This window comes from Heloderma suspectum, chromosome 2 (genome assembly GCF_057233095.1).
Source record: "Heloderma suspectum isolate Gila_16-S chromosome 2, 16-S_ref, whole genome shotgun sequence".
Taxonomy (NCBI): Eukaryota; Metazoa; Chordata; class Lepidosauria; order Squamata; family Helodermatidae; genus Heloderma; species Heloderma suspectum.
Window position 1 is genome coordinate 245,953,695 of NC_139459.1, and position 23,776 is coordinate 245,977,470.

At 44.1% G+C, this 23,776-nt stretch overlaps 1 protein-coding gene across 3 annotated transcripts in view; it reads right to left on the reverse strand.

The window, feature by feature from the left end:
* The window catches only part of ARHGEF37 (Rho guanine nucleotide exchange factor 37), a 78,565-nt gene that overhangs the window by 24,196 nt on the left and 30,593 nt on the right, over positions 1–23,776 (reverse strand). For all 3 annotated transcript variants that reach the window (XM_084838661.1, XM_084838660.1, XM_084838662.1), the window contains 3 exons: positions 6,689–6,900; positions 5,102–5,225; positions 2,772–2,919 (listed from right to left, as the gene is read on the reverse strand). In XM_084838661.1, the coding sequence (XP_084694787.1) occupies positions 2,772–2,919; positions 5,102–5,225; positions 6,689–6,892 (476 nt within the window). In that variant the 5' untranslated portion in view covers positions 6,893–6,900. The remainder of the gene's footprint in view (positions 1–2,771; positions 2,920–5,101; positions 5,226–6,688; positions 6,901–23,776) is intronic.

Sequence of the window (23,776 nt, forward strand, 5' to 3'; positions counted from 1 at the left end):
TTTGAGGCCTCTGGGTCCTGGTGCTCTGTGATGGTATCATTGCCTGGTGCATGATGTTACATCATCGTCATGTCAACTGGTATAGCCACATAGTTGGTTGTAGAAACATCTGTTGCTACTGCAGCCTTGACACTGTGGATGAGGCCATCCATGCCACTGCACCCCAGGTACTTACTGGTGTGGGGGTAAGGAGAACATAAAAAGAGCTCTGCTAGATCAAAGCAGGGGTTCACCTAGTCCACCACCCTGTTCTAACAGTGGCCAACCAGATGCCTCTAGGAATCCCATGAGCAGGCACAAAGACAACAGCCTTCTCCTGTTCTTGCTCCCCAGCAACTGGTATTCAGCAACACATAGCCCCTGAACATGGAAGTTCCATGACTGATAGCCTTATCCACCATTACTTTGTCTAATCCCCTTTTAAAGCCATCTAAGCCAATGGCCATCACATTTTATGGCAGTGAATTCTGTGTGAAGAAGTACAGGAGGATGGCTCAGGTCTTGACAAGGAAGGCCACAGCAGGGGCTGAAGCCTTGAATGCTGCCACACCTGCATGGTGCATCATGGATGCTGGGAACTACGAGAAATCAAGGGAACCACACTAAAAAGATTTGATTTATTTATTTTTGTGAATTTATGAGTCACCTTTCGCCCCAAAGCAACTTACAGTTAAAACTTGCAACAATTTTACAGTTAAAAACAATTAAAACGTTTAAAATAATTTAAAAGCCAATACCAACAGCAGAAATCGAGTGCAGGAGAGAATCTTAAAAAAAGACTGCAGAGCTAAGAGATTTAAAATGCTAAAAAGTCATATGGAACAAAAAGGTTTTAACAGCCTGCCTAAATTAAACACAGAAGGGGCCAACTTAACTTCCTTTGGGAGAGAGTTTCACAGCCAGGGTGCTGCCACACAGAAGGCCCTATCCCGTGTTTCCACCAATTAACCTTTCTTGGTGGTGGGACACACAGAAAGGAATCCAAAGAAGAACTTAAACTATGGGCAGGTTCATGTGGGAGAAGGCAATCTTTCACTTATACCATCTGAAGCTTAGCCCATCTTGGCACATCCAAGTCACACTCTGCAATTTTCTATGATACTTCTTTTGTTTTTGGCAAACCTCCTCCAAATTCAGAGCTAGACAATAGCTGCTGTTAGCTGGTATACACTATGTTCCACTGAAGTGTGCAGACACTGGCAGATTTATGCTCTCTGGTTTGGCCAATGTGTCTTTGCTCCTTTGGAAAAGAGAACTGTCACCTCTCACAGCTGTGCTCAGTCACTCAGATAACTGTCTCAGCCAGCTGAAGTGATGGAGTGACCCAAAGGACACAGCCGCTGCCAGCCGCTGACTGATGTCGTTGCCTCATTACACACAGTGTCATGTTTGTTTAGCTAACAAACTCACTTTGGGATTGATTCTTCTCTCACAGATGGAGAGAGGGAGTAACAGGGCAGGGAGTAGGGGCCTGCAACAGAGTCAGTGAGCAGATACCACAGCATGGTTGACAATCTTTTTTTAGCCACATCCAGAAATACACTGAAGAGCAGGCTGAAAAGCAGACATTCCTACATCCAGGTGGGCTCAATTCTTCTTGCTGCAGTGACCCAGCTAAAAGCTTCAGCAACAACAGAAGCGAAAGCATGAGAAGTATACATTGCTAAGGGCAAATAGACAGTCATTCACCAACCTATGTCTATTCCTGCATTGCAGCAATCTATGCCTGTAAGCAATTTAAACTGTCCCACAATCAGAGCACTCAGGATAGATAACAATACTTCAAAGACAACAGCCATAAAACCAATAGAATAAATAACCACTAAATAGTAAATGCTGCATCAGTTATTCATGCCTCCATAAATCCAAACATCAAGCACAAAGTATCTAAAATACTATGCACATGTATCTGGGAGTAAATCCCATTAAATGCAATGGGACCTACTTCCAAGTAGACAAGCATGAAATCAAGCTGTACACATCTAAAGTGTACAGGGTCCCAGCCATTTAAAATGTTATAGCCAGCAATTCACTGAACAAAAGTAATTATAGATCTTAAATCTATAGTGCAAAAAATGTTCTTCTACAATACAGTGATTTGCATGTTCCAATATTCAATGAAATATTTCCATTACCTGAAAAATGGTTTACCCTGGGCTGGATCCAGATTTAGGCAGGTAGAACTGGACTGGTGGAAGCAGACTCTCCACCCCCCAGCAGCCTCACCAGCCCCTTGAAAATGCTGCACAGGGGGTGTAAGGGGGATGGGAAGATCCCCAAAAGTCAGGGAGAGGAACCTTCTGTGAGTGGAAGGTCCTGGATCCAACTCTCTGTATTCTACTTCTCTTAAACCAACACAATTGGTTTAATTTCAGCCTCTGATTTGATTTGCAAATAGAATTGAATTCAGTCAGGATGCTTTCAGACAAGTCTTCTATTGCGCCATCACCCTGCCTCATTCATGGAATTATACTAGGGGTCAGGGGGCTCCAGATAGTATCATCTTCTACTAGTGACCTTCCCGTGTTTTCTTACAGCTTCTTCCATCTTTTTTTTCTTACTGCAGAAAATCCATTAAGGAAAACAAGACAGAATTGCTCTACAATGCCTTCTGATCGGTAGTGCTAGGACCCCACTGTCTGGAAACATCCTCTCATGCCAGTGTTAAAATAGCTTTTAAAACATCTTCTAGCACCAGTTTTCTTTTTCAAGAGGTTTAACAGGTTAAATATCTGGCTGACATGGTTGCTACTGTCAAGGGAACTACTTACACGGTGGTAGTCAGGGTATCCACAATCTCTCTTTGCAGTCTTGGGTCCTTCCTGTAAATCTCCAGCAGCAGAAGAGCTTGGTCATAGTCGGCACAATAAATCTTATAGACATTCTCCATCTCCTCTTTGAGCTCTTGGAATAAAGTGCCTACCGTAGCAAAGTTACAAGACAGTCATTCTGGAGTCTGTCAGATTTCCTGGGCAAGTGCCTAAGAAAACCCTCAGAGCCATCAAAAGATCATTACAAAAATGTCCTCAAATCTCAACAATGAATCCCACTTAATTATACACACACACACACACACACACACACACATATATATATATGGAAGCCATGCCAAATGTTATGGAAAAGACTAGTTACCTGCAGCCAGAATTATCTAGTTAGTTCAAATCAATGGGCCAGTTCATACGACATGCCACGTGGAAAACAAGGCATTGTGGGTTGGTTAATCGCTCGCAAAGCCATGCTGCTGCCGCCGTCAGACAATCAGGCGCTCAATGGCTTGCCATGGTTTCCCCCCCTTCATCCTCTCACCCACTACCAACATGGATCCCAGGGGACTTTGCAGCACAGCTCGTCTATACTCCTGTTGTGATGAGATTCTTCCCCTGACACAGTTTCTTGCCTTGCGGAGCACCTGCATTGACGTGTGTATGTGTGTGTGTGTGTGTGTGTGTGTGTGTGTATATATAAATATATATATGCATGCCATATCTTCAGAGTGGAAGGAGGGACTTACTTTACTTTTTAGGATGAGGTGGCTGATGGTTTTATTTATTTTCTTTCTTTAACATTTAAAAAAAAGCCTCCTTGGCTGCTCCTCGCAGCTGGGGATGAGCGACGTTCCAGTTCCTAGCATAGCTATGCGTGTGTGTATGATTGACTTATCTGGGTAAGTGCGCGTGGCCCCAATTTGGGAACATGGCAATTCAGGAAAGATTGCCATGGGGGGTGGGGGGAATTTGGCATTAAAACAGGAGGGCAGAAAGCTTAAATTCCCTGCTCCCGAATTGCCATGGTCCTGAATTGGGGCTCCGTGTGCTTACCCAGAGGTAAGTCAGTCACGCATACATGCATAGTTGTGCTAAACGTGGCTCACATGGGGATAAAGCTGGTCGCTGTCAAATGCAGCACAGAGCTGGAGGAGGAGGGGCAGAGGGCTTAGCAAGAAGCGGTTGGGGTTTTTGCCACTCTTGCCAGGCATCTTTGTAGCCCTTTTAAACATGCCATGCAGAACCCACGCTGCCAGGTTCGCACATCACGGCAAGCCACCCTGAACAACCAAGCAACAAGCCATGGGTTCTCAGGCTAGGTTGTACATAGGTAACAACCCACGCTTAAGCCATCATGAAGAGTCTTTCCCTTACCTCACGGAAGCCGTTCTGCAAACTCTATAGCTGATTTTCTTGTTGGGTATCCCAAATGCCCCTTAGCATCACTTTCTAATTCAAGAGTAAGTTTGGGGCATCAAAAAACATCTGCTACAGAGTTTGCAGAACGACTTCTGTGACATAAGGGAAAGTGGTCAGTCTGGCTGGGATTAAAACCTCCCACAGGGGGGCTGTCTTCATGGACGATTTGGCGTGAAGTTAGAGCAGGCTGCAACAGATGATGTCACCAATTTGCTGCCAACCAGCTACTTCTCTCTTGAAAAGCCACATTTTGTGAAACTCCTTTTACTCTGACTTCTTTACTGAAAGCAGCTCCCTGGTGGTCAACAGGGACAAGTTGACTTGCTGCTACATAGGAAAAGCTCGAAACCAATCAATGGATCAGACAGCAGCTCTCTGCTCCCTTAGCCCCTCGCATTCTCATCTAGCTGTGCAAGTTGCCCTTCCTTCACTTGGCTCATGCACTGGAATTACAGTTCCTCTTCTTGTTCCCTAATGCAACAGCATCACAGGTGAAATCCTGCCACAACCTTCCCCTTGTCTATAATTTGGGGTATGATTTTAATCTTGGCACAAATTACCAGAGGTTATTGTCCTCTTGGCCATATAAACACCTTCATAGTAATTATCTTCTTCTTCTATGGATGGCAGCAACAATTATGGAGTCACAGAAATTGTGCATTAATACCAAAGGTAATTAACATCTAAGTCTTCTGGCTTTGTAAATGCTTACCTCTAGAGTGATTTCCCTTTTGAAAACAGGGTTGGGGGGCATAGCTGTGTGATCAGAAGAAAATTGCTCTCCTCTGTATCACAGCAATTAGTCACACTGCTAGCAATAAACAGGACTTAATGTAACACAAGGTATACAGCTGATTTAAAAACACCTGTCCCCAAAAGCCACGTATAGGACTGATTGTCATATTCCTACTCACTGATGTGAAAGAGCTGCTCATGCTCTTGATTCACTGTAGCTTCAAGTCCTTTCAGGACACGTTTGGAAACATGCAAGACATCATCTATATTAGAGAACAATCCTTCCAGGTCGATTTCAGGCAGCTGAAAGACACAATAATAGTACAACCATGCTCCAATTCCTTCTCTGTGAGGAGCACATGCTCATGTTTTCCAAGAGCGAGAAAGTGACTACCCTTTGAGCACTTGTATCTCTCTCCCAACTTTGCCTCCATAGCTACATCTACAATCAAACACTGACGGATTAATAAAGAAATGTAGAGCATACTCTTGCAGAATGAATGTACATAAAATAAGACCTAGTGGCGATCATTAGTCACTGCCTAGCAGGAGAAACTTGCTGGCAATAGGACCCAGTTGCGACCTCCAAGAAGACCTCTGAACATCCAACATTCTCAATTTTTGCTGAAGGAACTGGGGGAATTGTGTAGCAACAGCCACGTTGAGTGCTTTTTTTTTTGCAGAAATGTGGGATATACATTTAATTAATAAATAGAGCCAGTGTGGTGTAGTGGTTAGAGTGTTGTAATGGGACTCAGAACACCTAAGTTCTAGTCCCCACTTGGCCATGAAGCCCACTTGGTGACTTTGGACCAGTCACTGACTCTCGCCGTTCCCACCTCACAGGGTTGTTGTGATGATAAAATGGAGAGGAGGATCATGTACACTACCTTGGGCTCCTCAGAGGAAAAGCGAGATATAAATATAACACAAAAATAAATAAATAAATAAATCAGCTTATGAATTATGCCCAGTCCTACCCTACAATGTACAATACCTCCACAAATGGATACTATGTGAAGCATTTCCAATGCAGCAGTCTTCCCTTGACACCAGAGATGGGGGACCTCTGGCCCACAAACCAGATATGTCCCCCAGGTTTCCCCATCCAACCAGCAAGTTTGTTTCGCTCTTATCTCCAGTTAGTGAGGGTACTTAAAGGCTTCTTTTTGCTGTTATCTCTAATCAGAGATAAGAAGGTATTTAAAGGCAATTAACTTATAAATACCCTTCATATAACTGAGCTGTCGCTTTTGCAGGCACAAGAGCTGTTGCATTGGGGCTTGTTTAGAATTATTATTTATTTATGTATTTCAGTTCTATACCACCCCATAGCCAAAGCTCTCTGAGCAGTTTACAACAGTTAATAAAATGACAACATGATAATTGAGTATTTGTGTGCTTGGTGGGGAAATCAGCATTTTTGCTCATGTGGGGAGCCTTCACACATACAGGAGGCTCTCCTCTTCAGACAGTCACCCTCTACAAGTAGAGGGTGCCAAAAGCAATGAAGGAGTGCGCCTTCTCCTCATATGCTTGCCTTATTCAGGTGCAGAATGCCTGAAAAGGGCTTTAGTCCGCCCCAAGTTCTGAATTTCACTACAAGCAGTTAATACTTAGCCTTCTTACTTTCCCAGATGCATTGCTGTTTATACAGTGTGGGATTCCCTGTGGTGGATTTTAAACATTTTGGTACACAATTCACTTCCAAGTAAATATTTTGAGGTTAGGGTCTCCCCATCCCTGCTGACCTTTCCCCTTCTCACCTGCTTTTTCTGGAGGTGGTTACGGATATCTGAAATGCACAGTTGAAGGTTGTGTACATAGCCAGTCTCTGTGTTGATGAGCTCCTCCAGAGCCAGCCGTTGTTTCTGCTCTGCTTTGTTGAGCCATTTCACTGTGTCATATACATGTTCTTCAGCCTCTAGTGTCTCCTTGGCTGACAGATCTTCTGTGCTGTCATTTGCCATGTCAGGAGCTGTAAAGGGAAGGAGAGAGGAAAAGCTGGGCTAGTGCACATGAGCCACTCCATAACTTTCAGGCCAGGCCAGAATAGCATCACAATTCTATGAGAATCTCCTGTTAAGTTTTGTTATTACATTTTGCAAATACAAGAGCATTGTTTTAGTGCATACTTATCTAGCTCTCAATGAGGGTAGTTGCTTAAGGCATTGGTAGCTTCTGTAATGTAGAGACTACAAGTGCTTCTTGTATCTCTTGTCATGTAGAGATCACAGAATCATAGAATAGTAGGGTTGGAAGGGGCTTACAAGACCATCAAGTCCAACCCCCTGCTCAGTGCAGGAATCCAAGTCAGAGCATCCCTGACAGATGGCTGTCCAGCCTCATCTTGAATGCCTCCAGTGTGGGAAAGCCCACTACTGCCCTAGGTCATTGGTTCCATTGTCCTATTGCTCTAATGGTCAGAAAGTTTCTCCTGATGTTCAGCCGGAATCTAGCTTTCTGTCACTTGAGCCCATGATTCCATGTCCTGCACTCTGGGATGATCGAGAAGAGATCCTGGCCTTCCTCTCTGTGACAAACTTTCAAGTATTTCAAGAGCGCTATCTTATCTCCCCTCAGCCTTCTCTTCTCAAGGCTAAACATGCCCAGTTCTTTCAGTCTCTCTTCACTGGGCTTTGTTTCCAGGCCCCTGATCATCTTTTTTGCCCTCCTCTGAACCCTCTCCAGCTTGTCTGCATCCTTCTTAAAGTGTGGTACCCAGAACTGGACACAGTACTGCAGATGAGGCCTAACCAGTGCTGAGTAGAGGGGAACGAGTACTTCCCAGGATTTGGAAGCTATGCTTCTATTAATACAGCCCCAAACAGCATTTGCCTTTTTTGCAGCCACATCACATTGTTGGCTCATATTCAGCTTGTGATTAACAACAATTCCAAGATCCTTCTCGCTTGTAGTGTTGTTGAGCCACCAAGCCACCTGTCCCACATCTTGTAACTATGCTTTTGGTTTCTTTTTCCTAGGTGCAGAACTTGGCATTTATCCCTATTAAATTTCATTCTGTTATTTTCTGCCCAGCGCGCCAGTCTATCAAGATCACTTTGAATTTTGTTTCTGTCTTCCCAGGTATTAGCTATCCCACCCAATGTTGTGTCATCTGCAAATTTGATCAGCATTCCCTGCACCTCCTCCTCCAAGTCACTAATAAAAATGTTGAAGAGCACTGGACCCAGGACTGAGCCCTGCAGTGCCCTGCTCATTACCTCTCCCCAGTTTGAGAAGATCCCATTGATAAGCACTCTTTGAGTCCGATTCTGTAGCCACCTGTGGATCCACCTGAGAGTTGTTTCATCTAGCCCACTTTGAGCTAGTTTGCTCATCAGGATATCATGGGGCACTTTGTCGAAAGCTTTGCTGAAGTCAAGGTATATTATGTCCAGTAAGGACCCATGAGGAACTTGTGAGGTGGGGGGGGAGAGATTTTCTCTGCAAGTTACCTGCCCTCAGCCCAGCACATTTCTCTTGATAGTGCCAAGGCTGTAGTTGCTGCATATTCAGAGTTCCTTCATGTAGCCCTCATAACTGGTTGATGGCCAAAGGAGTGGGCGTGAGCCTGCTCCACATCCCCCTCAACCCCAGGCCAACATGGAGACTTGTCTTGGACTGGGGGGATAAATGTTTCAAGCTATGTTCATCCCAAGTTTGAATTGCTCTTGTCCAGGGCCCCATCACATGGCACCGCTTTGGCCCCCCACCCCGTCACAACTGCGCAGCAATGCAGCTTCGAGTCACCATGCCCTGCGATACACTCATGATGTACTGCGTGCTTCCCCAAGAGACTCGCTGTGCCTCCCTTTTTTGCCATTATACTAAAATGCGCAGCTGTGCAGTCCCATGAGTGTGGAGGTGAGAAACTTCAGTGGCTGTTTTATATTTGAGGGGCTCTGCTATGTCTTTCTGACCCTGTTTTAGGTAAAAATTGGGTATTTTGTGCTCCTTCATTTCCACAGCATCAGTTTGTCAGCTCCCCAGCCTGAAACTCTCACGATGGTTCGCATTCACAAGTGTGAGCACTACATGCCTAGCCATCGCTCTGAAATGGTGGCCAGAGCAATGTTGTTCCTCCCCCATGCCCCCCCCCCAGCCCTTGGGTACTGAGTCCAAAAGCAACCATTGTGAAGATACGACGCTGTAAAAATGTGCGAAAGTGTGATTAAATAAATGATAACGTCCCTCTGTGCCTCTGTAACTGCGCAACTGCACAGAGTGTCACAGGCACTACACACGCCTACAACACACCCACTGTAAGATGCGAAGTCAGTTTGGGGAAGGAACAGACAGCCCGCAACCACAGGGGAACCTGCAGCAAACCTCCAGAATCGCAGTAAAACGACTCCTTGGAACTCCGCTTTTTCTGGGTGAAAACCACGGATGGCTGCGAAGTCACGACTACGTCATCTACCACGAGGGACTTTCACTCACACCCGCCCTGGAGTAAAAGCCCGGTGTAGATGGGGCCCAGGACTAAAACAGGGAGGGCAGGGTGGCCATGTTATTGTCCAAGTGTTCCTTCTGTGAAGATAGCCACTTCATGAATAAAGGTTATATTTACAGATCAAACACCACAACAATTATATACTGAATGTGCTTTATATGTCTCCATGGTTACTGTCAAACCCAAACTGCCAACTGACTAATTTAGTCCTATTTGGAACTCTCAGTGAGCTTCAACATAGATAGGCATAGGTATGTCACAGCAGCAAGCAAACCTTTCAGGGATTTTTGTTGGGCTAAAGGGAAGAAAGCAGCAGGTTTTGAGACCCTATCAGTGGATTTTCCCTGGCAGCATGGTGACATTTTCAACGCTTGGCCTGCAGCAGTTACGGGGGGCAGCAGGACATCCTTCTGCCCACCAGCACATTTTGGGGGCAAAGGCCCCCTCCATTAGTGAAGACCCTCTCCTAGCCTGCCTGACTACCCCCATTTCCCAGAAAGCTAAAAGGGGAAGGACCCCTCAGAGAACACAAAACAAAAACACAACCACCCCCCAATATATATATTCATCTTACAAGTCTTATGTGTTTGTTCCTTTTATGTATTGATTTGGGTGCTGTATACAGTGTGTGACTGTTGCATTATTTCAATTTTATCCACATATTTTGAGTTGCCTCATATATCAGTAGTAATAATAATAATGATGAGAATAATAATATAGAGACTGTGTTCTTATTGTCACACATTTCGTATTATCATTTTGCACACTCCCATTTCCTGCTGTTCATGTCCACTCTCTAAGAGAGTTACAATAAGATGACAATATTCAGCTACCTAATAGAGTTGTTGGAAGGACTGATGAGGGTCAAACAATGCATTACAGTTAATAAGTTTCCATCAAGGGTTTTGCTTTTTTTTAACAGAAGCAGCCACAAAAGGGTGGGATCTTGAGCCAGCATGATGATGGTGGTGGTGCTACTTAAACCTTGAGTTGTTTTCCTGCTCAAAATCACCCCATCCTTTTCTCCCTGCAGTGATCTTAAAGGTGGAGAGAAGCAGGTGGGGCAACATGGAGCAGAAAAATAGCTTGAAGTGAAAAGGTTAAGCATCCCCTTCCACTGCTCTGCCTGTGATTCCAGCCTCCCACAGCTGCTTTTCATTCCCACAAAATCCCCCTTCACATGGTACTCATGCAAAAGGGGCTCTATGTGTTGAAGGGGCTGTGGGGCCATGTTGCTGGCCCCATCCCTGACATCATATGGTTTCTCCAATGCTGTGCTTGATGTCCACACATAGAGCATGGACCTCTGCAAAGAAGACGCCTACACATGCAGTCAGGCTGGGGTTCCCAACCCAATGGAGCAGGGGTAGGCAACTTGTGGTCCTCCAGGTGTTTTGGACTACAGCTTCCATCATCCTTCATCATTGGCTATGCTGGCTGATGAGAGTTGTAGACCAAAACATCTGAAAGACCACAAGTTGCCCACCCCTGCCATAAAGGTCTGCATGCATCCCACAGGCTTCACTTTTGCAGAGGTTCACACTCAACATGTGGATGTTGGGAGCAGGGACGCTGCACAATATCAGGGACAGCAGTGCAGCCCCGCAACCAATGCATGATTAACATGTGAAGAGATCTATTGAGTCAATGGAAAGTTATAGAGAGCAACATATATCACGTGGTAACTGGACCTAAGGATGTTGGAGAAATCCACAATGGAACCAAATGAATTTGGATTTTCATGAATCTGATCCATGGATTCCGCAGCCGACCGGCTTTTCCCCTGTCAGGTGTATTCTGGGGACTTGCGGACTTTTTTTTTTTTGTACCTTTCCCGAATTTTGTGTGAATTTCATCATAGAAAAAGACACAAGATTAAAAAAAAACCAGCCAAAAATCCATAGGCTAAAGCGTGAAAATGCACATTCTGGGGAATTTGCGCATTTTCATATTGTGCAATTGCGTATTTGCGCAAACGCGACTTTGGGTAAATTCAGAAGCAAAAAATCCTGATTCTGTTGATGGGCGGATGATGGAATGAAAGGTGCCTGACAATCCACGAAACACAGATAGAACGGATTTTACACAATCCGTACATCTCTAGCTAGACCTCTCCGTGAGGTGAAGTATTATGATTAGTCAGTTGATGCAACATAAAGGTTTGCCTAGAATACGTATTATAAGCTGATTAGGATAGGCATATTCATATATGAGGGTTGTTGTTGTTGTTCAGTCGTTCAGTCGTGTCCGACTCTTCGTGACCCCATGGACCATAGCACGCCAGGCCTTCCTGTCCTGCGCTCTCTCCCGGAGAGTGCTCAAGTTCATATTCATTTCATCTGTGATGCTATCTAGCCATCTCATCCTCTGCCGTCCCCTTCTCCTTTTGCCTTCAGTCTTTCCCAGCATCAGGGTCTTTTCCAGGGAGTTTTCTCTTCGCATTAGGTGGCCAAAATATTGGAGCTTCAGCTTCAGTATCTGTCCTTCCAATGAGCACTCAGGGTTGATTTCCTTTAGGATGGACTGATTTGACCTCCTTGCAGTCCAGGGCACTCATAAGAGTCTTCTCCAGCACCACAGTTCGAAAGCATCAATTCTTCGGCGCTCAGCCTTCCTTATAGTCCAGCTCTCACAGCCATACATTACTACTGGGAAAACCATAGCTTTGATTAGACGGACCTTTGTCGGCAAGGTGATGTCTCTGCTTCTTACTATGCTGTCTAGGTTGGCCATAGCTTTCCTCCCAAGGAGCAAGCGTCTTTTAATTTCATGGCTACAGTCACCGTCTGCGGTGATCTTGGAGCCCAAGAAAGTAAAATCTGTCACTGCTTCCATTTCTTCCCCTTCTATATGCCAGGAAGTGATGGGGCCAGATGACATGATCTTAGTTTTTTTAATGTTGAGTTTCAAACCAGCTTTTGCACTCTCCTCTTTCACCCTCAACAAGAGGCTCTTGAGATCCTCTTCGCTTTCTGCCATTAGGGTGGTATCGTCTGCATATCGGAGGTTGTTGATAATTCTCCCGGCAATCTTAATTCCGACCTCTGATTCATCCAACCCGGCATTTCTCATGATGTACTCTGCATATAAGTTAAATAAGCAGGGTGACAATATGCAGCCTTGTCGTACTCCTTTCCCAATTTTGAACCAATCGGTTGTTCCATGTCTGGTTCTTACTGTTGCTTCTTGACCCTCGTACAGGTTTCTCAGGAGACAGGTAAGGTGGTCTGGTACTCCCATCACTTTCAGAATTTGCCACAGTTTGTTGTGATCCACACAATCAAAGGCTTTAGCGTAGTCAATGAAGCAGAAATAGACGTTTTTCTGGAATTCTCTTGCTTTCTCCATGATGCAGCGAATGTTGGCGATTTGATCTCTAGTTCCTCTGCCTCTTCGAAACCCGGCTTGTACTTCCGGTAGTTCTCGGTTCACATACTGCTGAAGCCTAGCTTGTAGGATTTTGAGCATCACCTTGCTGGCATGTGAAATGAGTGCAATTGTGCGGTAGTTTGAACACTCTTTGGCGTTGCCCTTCTTTGGAATTGGAATGTAAACTGACCTTTTCCAGTCTTGTGGCCACTGTTGAGTGTTCCAGATTTGTTGGCATATTGAATGCAGCACTTTAACAGCATCATCTTTTAGGATTTTAAATAGCTCGGCTGGAATACTGTCATCTCCGCTAGCTTTGTTGTTACTAATGCTTCCTAAGGCCCACTTGACTTCAGTCTCTAGGATGTCCGGCTCAAGTTCAGTGACCGCACTATCATGGCTATCAGGGACATTCAGATCTTTCCTGTATAGTTCTTCTGTGTATTCTTTCCACCTCTTCTTAATCTCATCTGCTTCTGTTAGGTCCCTGCCTTCTTTGTCCTTGATCATGCCCGTCTTTGCACAAAACGTTCCTTTGAGATCTCCAATTTTCTTGAAGAGATCTCTAGTCTTTCCCATTCTGTTGTTTTCCTCGATTTCTTTGCATTGTTCATTTAAGAAGGCCTTCTTGTCTCTCCTTGCTATTCTCTGGAACTCTGCATTCAGTTGGGTATATCTTCCCCTTTCTCCCTTGCTTTTCGCTTCCCTTCTTTCGTGAGCTACTTGTAAAGCCTCATCAGACAGCCACTTGGCTTTCTTGCATTTCTTTTTCTTTGGGATGGATTTCGTTGCTGCCTCCTGAACAATGTTACGGACCTCCGTCCATAGTTCCTCAGGCACTCTGTCTATCAGGTCTAATCCCTGAAATCTATTCCTCACCTCCACTGTATATTCATCAGGGATATGATTTAGGTCATACCTGAACAGTTTAGTGGTTTTCCCGATGTTCTTCAATTTAAGCCGAAATTTTGCAAGAAGCAGCTCATGATCTGAGCCACAGTCAGCTCCAGGTCTTGTTTTTACTGACTGTATGGAGCTTCTCCATCTTTGGCTGCAAAGGACATAATCAATCTGATTTCGATATTGACCATCTGGTGATGTCCATGTGTAGAGTCGCCTCTTGTGCTGTTGGAAAAGAGTGTTTGCTATGATCAGCATGTTCTCTTGGCAAAACTCTATTAGCTTTTGTCCTGCTTCATTTTGTACACCAAGGCCATGCCTGCCTGTTATCCTGGTGATTTCTTGACTTCCTACTTTAGCATTCCAATCCCCTATGATGAAGAGGACATCTTTTTTTGGTGTTAGTTCTAGAAGGTGTTGTAGGTCTTCATAGAACCGATCAACCTCAGCTTCTTCGGCATCAGTGGTTGGGGCATAGACTTGAATTACTGTGATGTTGAATGGTTTGCCTTGGATTCGTACTGAGATCATTCTATCATTTTTAAGATTGTACCCCAGTACTGCTTTTCCCACCCTTTTGTTGACTATGAGTGCTACTCCATTTCTTCTAAGGGATTCTTGCCCACAATAGTAGATATGATAGTCACCTGAATTAAATTCGCCCATGCCTGTCCATTTTAGTTCGCTGATTCCCAAGATGTCGATGTTCAATCTTGCCATCTCATGTTTGACCATCTCCAGCTTACCTTGATTCATTGATCTGACATTCCAGGTTCCTCAACAATATTGTTCTTTACAGCATCGGATTTTCTTTTCACCACCAGACACATCCACAGCTGAGTGTCCTTTCGGCTTTGGCCCAGCCGCTTCACTCTTTCTGGCGCTACTTGGAAATACCCTCTGCTCTTCCCCAGTAGCATATTGGACACCTTCCGACCTGAGGGGCTCATCTTCTGGCGTCATCTCTTTTAGCCTTGTGATACATTCCATGGGGTTTTCTTGGCAAGAATACTGGAGTGGGTTGCCATTTCCTTCTCCAGGGTACTCACATAAAACTGTCATGAAAATGTGAGATCCTAGGCCTTGGTTGATGATGGACACATACCACTTCCCTAAGATGTTCTTGAAGCAGCTTGAGCTGTATTGGTCAAAATGACAACCCTACATCCTTGGCTGTATATATATATATTATTGGAGGTACAGTCGTGCCTCCAATAGATAACGAGATCAGTCAAAAAAGGGTTCCGCCAGTGTGGTGTAGTGGCAAGAGTGTTGGACTGGGAGCTGGGAGATCTGGGTTCTAGTCCCCACTCAGCTGTGGAAGCTCACTGGGTGACTTTGGGCCAGTCACACACTCTCAGCCCAACCTACCTCACAGGGTTGTTGTTGTGAGGATAAAATGGAGGAGGATAATGTAAGCCGCCTTGAGTTCCTTGCAAGAGGAAAAAAGGCGGGATATAAATGCAATAATAAATAAATAAATAAAAATAAATTAAATGAAAATCAGGGGGGTGGGTTATTCTAACCTTAATACAATCAAAAGGGTTTCACCAATCTTCCTGAAAATCATACGTGCCAGACAGAAATGTCTATTTTACATAAGTTGAAATTTTCAGGAAGATTGGTTAAAGACTGAGGGAGAAAGGGAAGTTAACAGAAAAAATAAAATAAATACTCAGTCACACAGTTTTGGCACTAAAAACATGTGTTGGCAACTGTTTGTGTCCATCATTTGCCAAAAAGCTGGAGCCTATATATGAAAAGCATAAATGTTTTCCTATTCCCTTTCTATTGTAGTTGGTGGAATGGAATTTCTTTTTTTTAAATTCAGTTTACTTATTTTTAAAATAATTTCTGTTGGTATAATGAATTCCTATGAGATTTCATAAACTGGCACTCAGAATGTCGAGTGGAGGGGGGAGAGAGGAATATCTGCCATGTAGAGAAAAAGCAGCAGCAGCTAACTGAGTTTCTGGGTCTCCTGTGTGTGTATACACAGTCAAGCAATCCCCTCAGTGTGACCGGACCCCACTGCTTCTGTTTACTGGTCTGCACTTCCAGCCATCCCCCTTCTTCCTCTGCTCCCCCCTTTCCCCTTAATAATTTGTGTTACTAAGGTCCCTTTCTGGATTCAAGTGCTGGGAAGAGAGGCCTGAGAAGGAAGCTGTGGCACGGAATGGGAATGAAACTTTGCTTCATAGGCAGACCTGTCTTTCCTTGAGGGCAGAAAGTTTTGCTGCCTGGAATTTGAGGAACAGGCAATCATGCTGACACAGCTGTGGCCAAGCCATGGAAGAATGGAGCAGTATGAGAAAAGGTTACGTTTGTTACTCCCTGCAGCTAGCAGCTCCACCAGTTGGGAGCGTTCTCATGTACCCTGCCTGATAAAGACTAGAGTAATATCAGCTGCCTAAAACAATGAGAAGCTGTCCCTAGGGATGGCGGAGAATTTCTCCCCGAAACTTCGGGGGGCTGAGCGCCAACGTGTTCGGCCCCCCGAACACGTTTCGGGGAGAAATCCTCCGAACCCCCCCGCCCCCCCCCCCGGGACGGGACTTACCTTCGCCGAATGTCCCTCCCGGCGGCGGGTCCGGCCGGCGGTTCGGTGGGTGTTCGAGCGGGGCGGGAGCGGCAGCCGGTCTTTCGACCGGCTGCCGCCACCGCCATTGCAATCAAAGAAAAAAAAAAAACGCCCCCTGATAGGCTACGTGACGATTCACGTAGCCTATCACGGCTAGATTTGCAAAGTCAGCCGTGATAGGCTACATCAATTGTCACGTAGCCTATCACGGGTGACTTAAAAAAAAAGTGTGTACGGATAATGGCAGCCGCCATTCCCATTCCTTATTTGGTCGTTGTAGTCTACGTAAAGATTTACGTAGACTACGGCGAAAATAAGGGCAACGCTATTTGCGTTGCCCTTATTTTCGCCGTAGTCTACGTAAACGTTTACGTAGACTACAGCGACTAAATAAGGAATGCGAATGGCGGCTCCCTATGGGGGCCGCCATTAGCATACGCGCTTTTTTTTAATTTTTTTTTTAAAGTCACCCGTGATAGGCTATGTGACGATTGACGTAGCCTATCACAGCTGACTTTGCAGATCTAGCTGTGATAGGCTACGTGAATCGTCACGTAGCCTATCAGGGGGCGTTTTTGTTTTTTTTTTAAACTTTCGCGTTCGCGGCCGGGCGAGGCGGGAAGCCTCCCCCCCGGCCTGAATTTCGGCCGGGCCGAGGCGGGAAGCCTCCCCCCCCCGGCCTGAACTTCGCGGGGGGACCAGCGAAGCGCCTCCCCCCCACCGCGAACGTCCTTCGAGGACAGGTAAGTGACTTTCGTCCACCCCTAGCTGTCCCTGCACGTCCCCCCCCCATTCAGAACCAAATCAGAACCAAATTTTCCTGTTAGCAACTACAGAAAAGAGCCAACCAAAAAGCAGAAAATTGAAGGCTGTCAGGGTATTAAAGCAACAGCTCCCTGTGAAAAAGACAAGAACTATGTTTGTTCGAACCTGGCTTGCTTGATTTTCACCTTTTGCTTAACTCTGAACTTTATTAGCAGATTTTGATTTGTTTTGAGAGCTTTTTTGGTTCTTGCCTCCCATTTGGGAGAAGCAGCATCCTCTTTTCTCTTTTTCAACATGTTTTATCTTGGCTTTGAGACTATTAGGGGCTATCATTCCCCAAGTCAGTTTCTCTGAGCCAGGCACCCGGCACCTGAGCAGCTCGGTGTAGTTTTTGCCCGCTATTTTATTTCGCTCACTGGTGAAGCATGGGCTTCACAACACTTTTCAGTTTAGAATATTGTCTTCACTCTCTACCTGGATTAATTTCCTCTACCTGGCCTTTGCTGAGTTTTACACTCTGGATTCTAGGAGAGGTCTCTTTCAACCTTCCTCTGGGTCCACGAAAGCCTGCTCTTCAGATCTCTGCTTGGGATCTGCAGAGGTAGCTATACATTTCTTTTAACCCCCCCCCCCCGTTCCTTTTCTCTAAAAGTTTGGACCATACCACTATCTAGCTAACTGGTTTGGACTGGTGGAAGTTTTAAGCACAGCTAAGTACAACTGAAACTTCTGCTGGGCTTACTTGGGCCTACTAACAGTATTTTGGATCTAATAACATTGGGCCTGCTAACTTTGTTTTTTTTTTAATAGGCCTTAGCAAGCGTTAAAGTGTAGTATATTTTGCAAAGTGTATTTTCTTTGTAATCACTGCATGTTTCACATTTTACTTCTGTATATGATGTTCTTCTGCATTTAATTTTTTTTTATAAACCATTCATATTTTAAGACTTCTCGTGCGGCATGATTTCATTTAGCAACTTAAAAGGGTATTCACTTTTTTCCTGCTTAAGTTTTAAAATATATTTTCAAACATATTGAACTTTTAGATAGCTTTTTAGATAGCAGCAGGGATCCATATTGGGACCAATGCTTTTCAACTTGTTCATAAAGACAGTGTGGTATAATAGTGAGTTGGACTGGGACTGGGAGACCCACGTTCAAGTCCCCACTCAGCCATGAAGCTCACTGGGTGGCTTTGGGCCACCCTGAGCCTAACCTACCTCTTACAGTGGTTGTGAGGATGAAATAGGGGAGAAGCTGCCTTGCGTTACTTGCAAGAGGAAAAAGGCAGGATACAAATGTAGTAGTAACAAATGTAGTAGTAGTAGTAATAAAAAGATCTGGAACTAGGACTAAGCAGCAAGGTGGCCAAGTTTGCTGATTATACCCAATTGTTTAGGTCAATTAAAGAGGGATTGCAAAGAGCTCCAAAAGGATCAAGCCATAGTGGAAAAATGGACATCCAAATGGTAAATGCAGTTCTATGTAAGCAAGTGTAAAGTTATGCACATTGGGGGGGGATACCAGCTTCACTTGTATGCTCATGACTGACCAAGACAGAGATCTTGGGCTTATGGTGGACAGTTTGATGACAATGTCAACCCAGTATGCAGCTGCTGTGAAAAAAGGAACATTCCATGTATTCCAAGGCATAATTAGAAAAGGAATTGGCTTGGCTGAGGGGATGGGAAAATGCTGCAAAGCACTGACTGATGTTTCAACACACTCTTAAAGTCCCCCCCCCCCCCGCTCCATGACTCTCTGGTTCAAGTCAGGCAGATATTGCATAAGGACAGTAATTTCACATCTTTTCAGGGCAATTTCTGCGGATTCAAACCAAAAGAAAACTGCAAACTTCCAAGTTACACAGGATACTTTGTACAACAGAATCAGAACTATGCCGTAACATGCACTCAGAAACTTTCATTAATTTTGGTCACAGAAGCTTCCACACTTTGAAAACCACTTTTGAGTGAGAGAGATAGATTGAAATTGTATGCAAGCCTATTTATTTATTTATTGAATTTTATTCTTCATTTTAGCTCAAAAGTCTCCCAAGGAGACTTACAAAGTTAGGAAATAAGACAGCCCCTGTCCACAGGCTTATATTCTAAAAGACATAACACAAAAGGAAAGGGGATTGGGAGGGAGGAGGAAACACAGAGCCAAGAGGGAGAAGCCATGTGGCGTAGCTGTTTCTCATTACACATTGCACAGTTCATACAAGAACACAATGCAAAAGGAGAATCATCAAATCAAACATGCTATAAAGACTTCGGACAAGTCAAGTTTACAACCCAACAAATCACATGCAGGTTGAACTCAAATAAACAGTAAGTGAAGACAATTCCTGCCTGCAGGCTTACAATCTAAAAAGACATGACACACAAGTAAAAAAGAATAGGGGGGGGGGGAATAGGATGCAATCCTAGGTACGTTTAGGTAGAAATAAGTTCTACAATTCCCAGCATTCCCCAGCCAGCCTTTCAGGAGGAAAGGTGCTGCTTCTCAGTCTCATCTCCCTCAGCACAGCCTGCTGGAATGAAATTTTTAGGCTGCCTTTAAAGGTAGAACTTATAAGGGTAGAACTTACAGAATAAAAAAATACAAAACTATACAAATGGACAATTTAAAAAAATAAAAATTTCATTTTTGAAATAGATTACCTTTTTCTACAAGAAAATGGCGTTGATTCTTAAGTAAATGTGTTCAGCATCAGGACAGGAGAAGCAAGCTCTGTTTTATTTCTTCAGTCATAGTTGTGATATAATTTAAGTGAGTTTAAAGTATGAAACTACACATGCTCAGAGTACTATTATTTTTTAATCAGGGTTGGCAAACAATTGTACACCATGGATTGGTGAGGCGGGGGTGTGAACTTGTTCCTGTATTCCAAAGGCTGTTTTTCTGTGTGATTCTGAGAATATCACATGTTATTTCAGTTATGATCTTTATCATTGGTGTTATGATTTGGGGTGTTTTTGTGTATGTGTGAAAGGGGTTGGGGGCTGCAAAGTGTTCCTGCTGGCTTCCAAGGGATATAATCATCATTATCGTAATTACATACAAAAGGATGCTATACTTTCTCCTGAGCAATACAGTACTTACTTCTTACAAGTAAGATATGCATAATCTGGAGAGCTTTGGCTACTGGGCGGTACATAAATAAATAAATTTGTACTGTGCTGCTTCTGAGTAGGCCTGCTCTGGTGGATGCTTTGTGATGGATTTTTGGATGCTTTCAGCACAAAAGCATGGATGTTGGGAGGCTTTCAGAACTTGTTCCTTTGTTCCAAAGGCTGCTTTTCTATGTGGCTCTGAGAGTATCGCATCTTATTTTAAGTATTATCATTGTTATTATGGCTGTGTGGACTCTCTGCTTCCATTCATCATCTTAAAGTCACCTGACTGTGAAATGGGAGTTATTGCTAGAACAGCGGAATGTGGATGCAAAGGAGTAGTTTTGTGTGGTTATGCAATCCCCCCCCTTCACATGTTTTGTGCCTCAGTTTTTTTCTGTGGTATGGGTCAGGGATTCAAAGGCTGCTCCTCATCCACTGATCCTGTCTGGCTCCTCCTCTCATGACCCCTTGGCTATGCCTCTGCTGACTTGCCCTCCATCCCACCATTCAGACTGGTCACCGGCCTCCACTGTATGATAGCGGTATTTAAAATTATGCATGGTTAGAGAAAGTAGATAGGGAGGAAAATGTCTCCCTTTCTCACAATACTAGAACCCAGGGTCATCCCATGAAGCTGATTGGTGGGGGACTCAGGACAGGTAAAAGGAAGTACTTCTTCACATAGCGCTTAGTTAAACTATGGAATTCGCTGCCACTAGATGTAGTGATGGCCACTAATTTGGATGGCTTTAAAGGGGGCACTGGCCAAATTCCTGGAGGATAAGGGTATCAAGGGCTACTAGTCATGATGACTACAGCTATTTCCAGTATCAGAGTCAGTATGCCTATTTACACCACTTGTTGGAGAACATGGGCAGGAGGTTGCTGTTGCACTCATGTCCTGCTTGTGAGTTCCTTGTGGGCAGCTGGTTGGTCACCGTGTGAACAGAATGCTAGACCCTCGGTCTTACCCAGCATGGCTCTTCTTATATTCATATTAGAAGATAGGACCTCAGTGTTCAGAAGCACTGTACCTCTGATTGCAAAGACAGAGAGACAGACAGACAGACAGAGTGGTGTGTGTGTGTGTGTGTCTATATACACGCGTGCGCGCACATTGGGGAGACATTTGGTTTTCAAACACCAAGGAAATTCAATCATCAAAAAACCTGCCAGTTTAAAAGACCAGTCGATAAGGCTATTGGTCCAAACTCTACAAATCCAGGAAATTGGAAGCTAAGGCTGATGCCTTATCTGACGTGCCCCGTGATCAGTCATGATGTTGTGCAATGTCACAAATTGTGCTTGCTTACAACTTACCCTCCACGCACCCACACTTTTCCTGGGTCTTTCAGTCCCAAATCTGGATTGGGAGGATGGAATGCCTGGGACCAGCAAAGATGCTCCACATAGTTCTGGTCCTGTATTGCCTTGTGAAGCATCTGAGCCTTACTGTATTGCTAGAAGAATCCTACTGTGAGGTGACTCACACTTATATTCTGTGAGTCAACCAATGTCTTTCTTTACTGGGTGAGTTTATAGTGAGAGATGGGTGTCTCCTTTAATGTAGATGGGTGAGGGCAGTACTACTGCTAATAATGGTGTGTGGTACATGTAGCTGTAATTCCTAGCAACAGTATGACTGATGATGTCACCGGTAATGGTGAGAAATGTCAAACCAAATTGGGGTGGGGGGTAGGAGAAATTGTTTCAAAGAGTATTAGGAGGTGCCAAGAAAAAGTGGAATTTCGTAGTGTGGGGGTGAGGAACATGATGATTTTGAGCAGAAATCAGTTGCTACATTTATTAAATTGAAGTATGTTTGTAGAGCAGTGCCTTCTCCCTACTAAAAGGCACTCACAGAGACTTACATAGAATATGAAGTTAGATAATTGAACACACAAACCGTAACCCATATACAGTATCTTTTCTGGGGTGAAGTGATATTGGGAAGATGCTGTCTGAAACAAATAAGAAGTGTGCTGGAAGTGGGTGTTTAAGCTTTCCACTAATCACTTGTTTTAATCTACAACACCCACCATTGTTTTATCTTCACCAAGCATCTCAAGATCCAAAGCAACCATGGGTAGGTCCTGCAGTATGTGTGCTAGTGGAAATCTCAATATGGTGGGGAATGAATATTTTCCTTTCAGACTCCAAACCTATTCTGACGCAACCAAACATCTCGTATTAGAAAGCAACCCCAAAAATCATGCAGCATGCCTTCTGCTGGAAATCCTGGTGTGGTGGTGAATGATTTTTTTTTTGTCTCATTCCTATTGGTGCAATTAAAAAACCAGAATAAAAAACCTGAATCACAATGTAACACAGGCTTACCTTGTAGTGACACACAAAAATAATATAAGGATGGTGAGAGGTGCAAGAAGAGAGCTCCCTCACTGTTCAACCCATCCTGCAAGCTATTGGTGTAAGCAACAAACATGCATGGGTCACCTCACAGTAGGATTCCTCTAGCAATACAGTAAGGCTCAGATGCTTCATAAGGCAATACAGGACCAGAACAATGTGGAGCATCTTTGTTGGTCCCAGGCACTCCATCCTCCCAATCTGGATTTGGGAGTGAAAGACCCCGAAAAAATGTGGGTGCATGAAGGGTAAGTTGTAAGCAAGCACAATTTGTGACATTGCACAACATCATGACTGATCACGGGGCATGTCAGATAAAGCATCAGCCTTAGCTTCCAATTTCCTGGCTTTGTGGATTTTGGACCAACGTGAGATAGCCTTATCGTCTGGTCTTTTAAACCGGATGGGTTTTTTAATGATTGATACACACATACACACACACACACACACACACACACACCAATGTATAGAAGATTTTGTTGCTTGCCTGGAATAGTGAGATAACCTTTCAAAACATTTTGACTGACAGATTTTTTTTCTTCCTCACATCAGCCACTCAGCATTCAGTCTGCATTGCATGATATTTCACTTTTCGGATACAATTCCCAGCATACGTATAAAAGTCTCCTTTTACCAGATAAGGTTTCCAACCAGCCAAGACTACTGCTAACCACAAACATTCAAACTAACAAACTCCTTACAGCTTGCTAAACTGTATTTGTTACGTTCTTTTTCTATCTTTTTCGTGGAGTAGATGTACACCCTGATTCCTCCAAGAAAGCTGAGTTCATAATTGAATTACTCACCTTCCCCCATGACTAACCTTGCATCTTGGCTTGAAGCACAGGGAGGTGGCAACTCTCAACATTACCAAGCTAACATTGCCTATCATGCATTGCAATATGATCATATTTTATTGTTATAGTTGTTAATTTTGTTAGGGACATCTAAATCTAAAAGGTTTGTGTAAACTTTCCCCACTTTGTACATCAATTGGTCACTTAAAAGTTGTCACTTGCTTGGTGTAGCTCTTTGTTCTTAGAAATTATGGTATTTTAAAATGTAACAATTTCAGGTCCTGTCTATTTTCATTATAGATGACTGTTAATGATATGATTTCCTTGTATTTTGGAGATTTGGGGGAGGGTCCCTATATATTTTCTTACATTACTTATTACATTCATTTGATCTTGCTTTTCCTCCAACAAGCTCAGAGGACCTTACATGGTTCTCCCCCAACCCACTTTATCCTCACAACAACCCTGTGAAGCATGTTAGGCTGAGAGAGAGCAAC